The following is a 9,784-nucleotide window of genomic DNA, read 5'->3' as shown; positions in this document are numbered from 1 at the left end:
AGGTTACAACAAATTGCCAATCTCAACCGCGGTAACCAACTGCTAAGAGTTTACCCGAGTTGCATCAACATTCCTTCCCGCAACAATTTCGCTATTTCAGATATGGACTCGATGTTTCTCTTTCGGCGATTTCACACTTACCGCAAAGACATAGCTGCGGCAAGTATAACGTAAGTGCGTAATACAAAATGGAAGAACCGTGATTCGGAGTTGATGTGAACTATGTATATATCAACGCGATAATTCATAGCGTTAGAAAATGTAATTGCTAAACTCTAATTGAACGTTTTATAATTCAACACGGACTTTATCGATCACGTCGCTCTTCAGTGTCTCTTTTCTCAAGACGGAGCATTACACGAGCGTCTTACTAATAACTTCAATCAAGACTTTATTTATATATATATATATATATATATATATATATATATATATTTGATATTATTTTTATTTTTTTTTTTTAACAATCTTTACATATCATTGTACATATTGTCGTATCGCAATACAAGGATAATTATGCGTTGCTATTTGCTAGTTCTAAAATTCAATGTGACCAATATATTTATATTACGTTTCTGTAATATGATGTGTTTTTTTAGTCAAGAATATTTTTGTACAAGTCCTTCCAGAAATCGACTCTATCGCTTAGTAAACCTTTCTCCATTTTTAACTCTAGATTAATATTCATATATTCATCTTCTGTGTCTCTGGGTTCCCATACCACGTTCACATACTCATTCATAGTTGATGTAGGGTTTCTAAAAATATCACAATTGCTTTCTTATTTTGTACCTGCCATTAGAAACTAATTGTAAAGATAATCCGAACATACCCATCTTTCGCGAAGTTTGTCAGTAACGTGGTATAAATGCGCACCATCTTCTCCGCGGGGGAATCTGGTTGTGGCACATTTTTAAACGCGTCCGAATAGAATTCGTAAGTCAAATCGTCACCATGGGCAGCGCCTAGTTGAAACAGGATTAAAAAATTACGAATAAATTCGCAGTTTGTTAAAGTATAACATCGCATTCCCCCTTCCGCTGCAAAATGAGTACATCGAAATACGTAGCAAACACAAGTTTCCTACGGAAACTCATAACTTCGTAACTCACCGTCATCCACTTGGACCAAAGATTTTATCATACCGAACGGCGCCTCGTAAGAGAATATGTACTGGTAGATTGGAGACGAAATTCGGGAACTTAATACCTCTAAACTGAGCGCGATCCCAGCGTCAAACATGACGTCGTCCAACATCTAAAATGCACAAACAACTTTAATATGCACATCGTTAAACTTATGCGGCTGCTTACACGAAGTTTCGCGATAGCGCGGGACGATATTAACGTTAAGTATTCACCATCATGAACTCTTTCGTGGTTTCCGTGGAGATCAATTTATCCCCGAAGTAGTAGCTCTTCAAGCTTTCACCTAGTTGGTTCTTCTGCCCGGCATCGGTTATATTCAAGTCGTTCGGCAGGAAGTTCTCGAAGTGCTCATTTATCTGGTCGATATTGCCGAGCATCACTGGAAACAAATGTTTTCATATCGTTTACATGACGCCGAGCGACGTAACTCCCGATGTAATGTCGTATCGGTGATTACTCTGCACATAGAAGGCGGACTCGTCGGCCGTAAATCCGGCCATAACGGGCACGTCGGCAATTTTTCCGGATTTCAAAAGAGTCCAGGGATCGGCCGGTAGAAACACCTCCTGTCCTATGTCAGCTTCTACCGATGGGATAAACGCTTCGGTACGGCCGTTCATAGCGCTCTGCGATGAGACAGTCGTAGTGATTATCGGCGCTCAATTAACGTAATGTCTCTGTTTCGGGAGTTTACGTGTTTGTATACCGTAAACTTCACTTAATGTAATTCGTAATGTTGTCTTTCTCCCGTGCGTGCAGCAAGGAAATAATAACAATAATAACGTTCAGTTAGTATATACAATACCTGTTTAAGGAACGGTAAATCATCGCTGGCCGCAATTAATTCTTTCGGAGAGAATTCCGCGAGTCTGGCGACCAGCTCAGCAGAATCGGTGGTCTCGATGTCGAGCTTCTCGCCCAGTTTGAAGGCTACATCTCTGGCATCGTAAGATATCGCCCACGTATTTACCGCGCTTCCGCTTTGCATGATAGCCTTATTGAATAGACCTGTGGCGCGATAAAGTGTGTTGTATATATACATTTCAACGCGGAAAGCGACAAAAGTTTATTTCGACCGAGTAATTAAGTAATCGCGCGCACATCTCACCGTCGGACATAGGAGACATCATGTGAAACTGGACGGAACTTCCGCCCGCATCTTCGCCAAAGATCGTAACTCGGGTGGGACAGCCGCCGAAGTAATGTATGTTGTCCTTGACCCATTTCAGCGCCATTACCTGGTCCTTTAGACCAGCGTTGCCAGGTGCATTCTTGTCACCGGTATTTAAAAATCCTATAATCCGATAACGATGTTGTGATATTACATGCCTTAAATTTTAACCATTTTGCAAATTATTTAAACGGAGCGTCTCACGAAGAAACAAACGCCGTTGTTTGTCGATGCAGCTCTTATACTTACCGATTACGCCTAATCTATAATTGAGCGTCACAAGAACAACGTCTTGCTCGATTAAGAAGTCAGGGCCGTAGAATCCATCGTCTCCGAGGCCGTGATTAAAATTACCGCCGTGAAACCACACCATAACGGCTTTACAAGCGTCTTTGTTCAATATCGGAGTGTAAACGTTAAGAAAAAGACAATCTTCCTCGCCAACTATATCTTGTTGTACCATACAAAAGAATGGACAGGACGCACGATGGTAACTCCCATCGTACGTGCCTTCCCAGGGCTCTGCTGGCTCCGGCATCTCAAAAATAAGAATTAAAGTTCGAAATTTTAAACCCATAATTTATTGCTTTTTTAATTCTTTGATTTTAATTTTTATTAAATATAGAAATTTTCTATAGAAATACATCACATTAAAAGCGTAAAATTTAGTAAATGTATATTTATTAATCAATGTATGCTTTTACTTCAGATTTTAGCAAAAATATACAAATATCCATTATTCTTTGTAAATGCTTATTCACTAAACAATGCACCCATTGACTAAAATTTAGTAAATGTATATTTATTAACCAATGTATGCATTTACGTCAGATTTTAGCAAAAATATACAAATATCTATTATTCTTTGTAAATGCTTATTTACTAAACAATACTCACATTGACTAGGATACTTTTACTAAATCAGTTGTAAAAATGTATGCTTTTACTAGTAAAAAATTAAATTTTATTGCTTGTGAATATATTTACAAGTTAAATTAGATATAGTAGATGCATACATTGACTAGTAAGTGTATACTGAATTAATACTTTAACTATGACATATATATGTATGTATCTGACAATCAACGTACCTGAAATTTATTAGGGCCAACATTGGGCTTCGCATAGGGTATCCCTTTAAAGCTGTAGTATGGCCTGTTCTGCATTACTGTAGTAGTTTTTAGGCCCTTTAGAAATCCCTGAGGAATTTCCAATTGAACATCTTGCTCGGCTTTGACCCATACGACCACAAACGTACACAACACGAACTTGTTAGACCACATTTTTACACTGCGAAAAGGTCGCATCATCGTTCATCTTTTATAGCTTCAGAAAACACGTTGACGATCAAAAGAGCGGGTTATAACGGACTATATATTTACGCAATTACTACTCAGGGAACATAATAGCGCGAACAGGTTACCCGTAGCGCAATTTACGAGATGCCTCCATAATCTCGCGTGTCAACTATAACCGCGCAACATCGGGTTTTCAGGTAGAATTGTTAGGTCGGATTTCCTCAGTTTATCTTTAGCCTCGATACATAATCTTCATTAGAGGTTCATAATGTGCTTCCTGAAATTTATTGTAATCCGCAATAAGGTACATCATACAAACTACATGGCTTTTCAAGAACCAGAGATAAAAGAGATAAATTGCTCTTTATTGTTATCTCCCGCAATATGCGCAGGTAATACGGTGTACTGGTTTAGCAAATTTTTCATCCGTAATCAGCGATGTATTCATTACGTATCATTGATAAATGTAATTCTAAATAGCCGTTCATCATATTTCTTAACGTGATTGCATTAATATGTTTTAAAGAAGAGTATGTTTTAAAGAATATAGGTTTGTGGAAAGACATATATGATTCTGACGAGTCATCATTAAATCGTAAATTGCCTATTATTACAGTCCAGTGAAATCGAAATTTTCCATGCGATGATATTTCTGTCTCTATTAGATTCGAAAACAAAGATAAAAGCAAAGTTATAAAATCTTTATTTAAAAACTATTTATATGAAAATACGTAATATAAATTAACAAAGAATATTTTTAGAAAATGACTCTAATAAGATTAATATAAGAAAATATAAAATAGCATAAAATAAACAATTTTTTAAAATAATTTTTAGTTATTTTAAATACAGTTAATTAGCTCAGCTTTTTATTGATTACATAATAATGTTACATTATGCACGAATATATTAAAAATTTGCAGCATTATTGCTTTGGAAAAATTTCAAAGTAAAATTTTGAGGCAGAGGCGTATACTCGGAATGAATAAATTTCTATAATTTACTTTTACATTCGCGCAAATAGAAAAGCAGATGTAAAGAGAAGAAATGAGGCGAGCACAGCTGCACAAACTGTAGAATGAATTTGAATGGTATGCCTTAATGATTAAGACCATGTACTTGATAGGAACTTTACGAGTTATGCGGTAATTAAGGTTAAAATTAAGGTTAAAAGAGAATTGCTTCGAATTTTTTCAATATTTACGACATGAAGTTTCATTAATGTGTGAATTGACGGCATAATTAAAATTCATCACGACCATATATTTTATGCACCAATTGAGAATTAAGGAAATATTGTCTTATTTTTCGTCAGACTGATCTGATAGAAAAAGAAAAATAGAAAACGAGTGCTTTTTTTATCCCTCAAAAATTCAGCAAGATAAATATTTATTTCCTAATGTTTGTAGTTATGAGTAGCAAAGTTTATTTCACGATAAATCAACATTTGGGGAACGGCGCGGCGCGCCGACAGACGATGCAATCGAAAAAAATATGAAATCGAAGTAAATCTTGCGCACGTGATTTTTCGCTTTAACGAACGATCCGACGGTTTCTGACAATCTGTTCGCCGTGCTCGGGCGAAGGAAGATACGTTCCGTGAGCAATTGCAGCCGTCCACCTAGCGTTCCCCCGAGTGAGCTTCAGTCTGTTTCGAGCGTGCCATCGAATTTTTCAAACTTCAACGTGATTTTCCATGGAGGAGTCTCTCCGCCCGCGCCGGCGGCGACGATTCTCGACGAAAACGACGTTGCCCTCGTCATAAATGCGGCTTTGCAGTCAAACCGAATTTATGCAGGGCAAGTCGATACAGCAGATAGGTACACACACACTCGATTCACGTCGTAAACGCAGTCCGCTCATTCCCTTTGGCAATTTCGGTCATGCGCTTCTTCCGCTAAATAAAGTACTTTAGAAGATCGTATTTATTTATATATCGCCTGATCCGAGAAAAGAGGGTATAGAAATAAATTAGTTTGCATATTCAAACGAAGTGGATCTATGCAGTGAAGGAGGACAAGCCGGTCGATAAGCAGTTTTATACAACGGCAAGGAAACAAGCGCGCTTCCAACTTTTTTTCCTAAATAGAATATCCGCTTACAGCAAGCTGCTTTCAACGGTTGCCGCTAGGGAAAAGACAAAAGGGTAGACATGGGACACTTGTGCGAAATATGACCACTTTGTCCACGCCCCGGCATCGACGGCTCTCACTCTTCTACGCGTTTTCTATCCCGGGAAACTTACGGCCCAGTTTCACGTTTCAAAGCGACTTTCAAGTCGAATTTTAATCAACATGCTAATTTTCAAGAAACAAGCGATGTGTGAAAGCGGCAATTTGAGGCGAACGTTAACGTCAGCATCCGGCGCCTCGAGTCGCCCAACTTAAAGTCTACAAATGTAACAAGAACTTGAGATCCATTTTATCTTTTTTTTTTATGTAACAACAGGATGAAAACTTATCTAACAACGGCAAATCTCCTTCTTACAGTTCAAAAAGTGCGTTGCTTTTCTCTTGATGATAAATTCCTGTATATATACAGGAAATGCAAAAAAGGATTTTATCGTGATATTTTTGTAACTTCATTTAGCATTCCACGCGCAAGTAACTGTGAAAACAACTTGTGGAAGAGTACAATAAAATTTCTCGTCGCAATATGCGAAATGCAAACGGCCCCGCACGCGCGCGAGTGCCCAATCGTGCGTTACGCAGTCGCGCAGTTTGCGAAACGTATCGCGACAGTAATAAAAGAGACCCGGCGCGAATTTATGAACGGGTGGGCCATAGTCGTGAGCCGTTTAGCCGGTCGTTGTTTGCTCGAATTACGGGCCATTGACACCGGAAGAATTTCGGATAATACGAAAACAACGCGGCCAGGAGCGACCAGGCGGTAAACGCCCGGCGGTGCGCGAACGAAATGAAACGAGTATTTTTTTTTGCCGTTACCCGCACCCTCTGTCGCGGCGCGCACACCATCATCACCGATCCTCCCCGACGCGCGACGAGCCCCGCCGGAGCTCGAACGGTACACGGCAGACGGAGCACGCGCGAATTTGACACATTTCCGTCGTATACGAAAAGCGTGCCGAGAGCATATTTTCACGTTTTTTTTTTCCTCCCGAAGCCGAATCAACGGCCCGCCGTCACTCAGAGACGCACCACCATCCCTCTCTCGGGCTTTTCATTTCGTTTCAGCGGTCCGTACTCTTTCGCAGCTTTCTATCGTTATTCTCTTGCTCTCTCCCGCGCTTCCTCTGTCTCGATATTCCTTCTGTGTCCGCCTCTCTATACGCCTCCGTCTCTGTCTGTTTCACTCTACCCACTTACTATACTTTAATTGTCTTCTCTTTCTTTGTGTCCATTTTTTCTTTCTGGTCACCTCAACCCCCGTTCAATTGTGCTCTCTCTCTCTCTCTCTCTCTCTCTCTCTCCTCCCTCCACCCTCTCTCTCTCTCTCTCTCTCTCTCTCTCTCTCTCTCTCTCTCTCTCAGATTGTCACTCGGCCCTGCGCATTTCGTTCGCTCGCAAACAATGCTGCGGTCGCCCTCGTGCCTACACGCTGTTTTCACTGAATAAATTTAATTTAAATTTTCCTGCCGTTCGGAACGTTTATTAAGTAAATATATCACACGAAGCGAGGGGAGTGGGGGAGGGGGCGGGAGGCAGAACGCTGTGCACACTGATATTTTCCGCGGAACTTGTACCGCCAAAGCCGCGAGCACGTATTGCATCCCGCGAATGCGTGCACGTGTTCATGATGCACGCACGGAATAGCCGGCGAAACGCGATTCTCCATGTTTACGGGATTAATTTATTAAGTTTCGCGCGCGGAACCCTTTTACCTACCGTTTCACTACCCCCTAGTCGAGACTCGCATGGTATGCGAATTGGAAAATGTAGTTTCGTCGCGCGGGAATCATATTAAAGCATAAACTGCTCGCAACAAAATGCAGCGCGATATACGGCATGTAAATTTTAAGGATCAGAAGTTGCGGATTGACTGAAATTGAAATCTGCTCGCTTATCAATATTGTGTCACGTCGCCCGTGAGTAAGACAGAGAGAGAGTGAGAGGGGGAGGAGGAGAATGTAGGGTAATTGTTAAAAAGAAAACTTGTGTACTGTTGGTAAGAGATCAGTCTTTTGCTTATGCAGAATGTCAAATTATACGACAGGCGAGATGATATAAAAGCGCGTTTTCCATAGCATGCAATGTAAATACACGTCGGATTATGCAATATAATACCGTCATTAAATCGTCGGATTAACGTCGAACGGCTCGTAATATCGGAGTGAAGACCGAGACAGTTAAGGGACAAAGCGTAAATAACAGTAATGGAAAGAAGAGTGAGATATCATATTCGCGGCCATTAGGAAGCAATTATCCGAGCACAAGTTATTCTTTTATCCACCTCGATTCGGAGCAAAGAAGAAAATATGCGTAAATATGTTTCCTTGATCGTAGGAATATCGAGTTCAACATTTCGCCGTAATCATCTCCTCGAGATACTAAAATTTATATTTTCTCTTGACGTTATTCTGCGTACAGAGAATTTAAAATGAAGTTTTTGTCCTAGTTGTATCGGAGTCATCAAACAAACGACGCTTTTCGTTTAAAATAAAATCTAGAAAATTTGTTAATCTACCGATTAAAACGCAGTTAATCTGTAAAACGCAGGCATCTGTCGGGCAGGCATTTATATTGTTTTAGAAATCGTCTTTTAACGTCGCAGTAAAATACGATATTTATTTGTGTGTTTTATGTCATACCTCCCTCTATTATTGGAACATTTTTCGCTAGCCCTTTGGTACAAAGACCTTGGTGTCAAGAGCGATATACGTTGTGCACCGCTCTGTTACTCTAACTAAAACTGACCGATCGCATTTGCAATTCTGCTTGTAATAACGGCGGATGTTACGATAAAACCAACTTGAACCGATCGATATGTGCAACTTTATCTAATTACTTTATAAAAAGTCGAGATAAAAAAAAAAGAGAAATACTAACGTTATTGGGCGACACGCGAGAAAAGAAATTGTCCCATTGCTCATATAGGACCGACTAAACATGGATAATAACGAAATGGCAACACGAAGAGTCTGTTGGGTCGTCAGATGGAAATGGAACCATCGCGTAGCAAAACTTCAACCGCGATGAGAGTAAAGCATTTCTATAGCGACGCGCGGCCAGGTCTTTTGATTTGAATGTAAGAGCGATTTTCCGTGCGAGAGACTTGAAAATGTAAAAGCCAACCGTTCATGGCTGCAGAAGAAAGTGACGGATAGAACAGAGAGAAAGAGAGGGGAAGGGGAGAGGAAGAGCGAGAAGGAACGAAAAGGTACCAGAAGGGTTAGATATCGTTACTCCGGATAGTGGGAAGAGGACGAGGGAGGGAGGAAGAGGAGGAGAAGGAGGAGTAGCATAATTGCTTTTGCAAAAGAGGTCACAAATTCGTCATTCACAGTCGGTCAGTGCGGCTGAAAGCGTCCTTTCGAGCGTAAGGTTTTTAATACGAAGCAGAGTGCCGCTTCTGGTTTTGAAAGCGTCAAAGATCTCCCGTCTCTCGCGCTCGGTCCCGGCCGCATGTTCCATTCCCCTTTTCGGTTTTTCTTTCTCACGCGCTCTCGCGGCTCTGCTGCACCTTGCTGGGGCGTTGCGCGGGCCCGAACCAAATTCGCCTCTGGTGGAATATCGATTATCGATATTTATTGCCATGCGGTCAGCATGCGTCGCCTATATATCCGACATTAGCCGATCAAACGGCACGATGTACGATTTTCGGAGCCGGTTAGGTATCATCGAGTGCATCACCAACTGTTCGGAAGATGATTTTCACGTACTGATAACCTAAGCTAATGGCTTAAGGTCGGCTTACGAACAATACGTTGATACGACGGGATGGTGTGTGTATACCGTTCGTTGACGTTCGCTTCCTCAGCAACATGGTATCTGGGGCTCTGCTTTGCATTCGGCATTCGGCGGTAACATAACGTCACAACGGTATTTCGTGTCATACGCGAGAGAACGTTAGGGACGCCCGGGCGCTGCATTCGGATTTGTATCGGCGCGGACGGTACGAAAGATACGGCTTTCACGTATATAGAGGCAGGATATCTACCATTATGAAAGAAGCGGAGAGATACTCGGAAAAAGCCTGATGCAGCACCG

General features: G+C 41.0%; 1 protein-coding gene across 1 annotated transcript; it reads right to left on the bottom strand.

Moving 5' to 3' along the window:
* Positions 1–431: 431 nt before the first annotated feature.
* Positions 432–3,637, bottom strand: LOC105453661 (esterase FE4-like). The gene is made up of 9 exons (XM_011695800.1): positions 3,411–3,637; positions 2,569–2,857; positions 2,257–2,442; positions 1,954–2,156; positions 1,606–1,774; positions 1,361–1,527; positions 1,113–1,257; positions 833–965; positions 432–758 (listed from the first exon to the last, which is right to left on the bottom strand). Exons 1-9 carry the CDS (start codon positions 3,627–3,629, stop codon positions 596–598), a joined length of 1,674 nt encoding a protein of 557 aa, XP_011694102.1. The 5' UTR covers positions 3,630–3,637; the 3' UTR covers positions 432–595.
* Positions 3,638–9,784: the final 6,147 nt, after the last annotated feature.

The sequence above is a fragment of the Wasmannia auropunctata genome, unplaced genomic scaffold (assembly GCF_000956235.1).
Source record: "Wasmannia auropunctata unplaced genomic scaffold, wasmannia.A_1.0 LD335996.1, whole genome shotgun sequence".
NCBI lineage: Eukaryota > Metazoa > Arthropoda > Insecta > Hymenoptera > Formicidae > Wasmannia > Wasmannia auropunctata.
Note: the sequence above shows the minus strand (reverse complement) of the source record. Positions and strands in the feature narration are given on the sequence as shown.

Excerpts from the sequence above, each read along its gene's own strand:
- LOC105453661 (XM_011695800.1), bottom strand. The coding sequence starts at position 3,629 with ATGATGCGACCTTTTCGCAGTGTAAAAATGTGGTCTAACAAGTTCGTG. Across the intron at positions 1,258-1,360 it reads CCACGAAAGAGTTCATGATG|ATGTTGGACGACGTCATGTT; the intron begins GTGAATACTTAA and ends TGTGCATTTTAG. Across the intron at positions 759-832 it reads ACAAACTTCGCGAAAGATGG|AAACCCTACATCAACTATGA; the intron begins GTATGTTCGGAT and ends TGATATTTTTAG.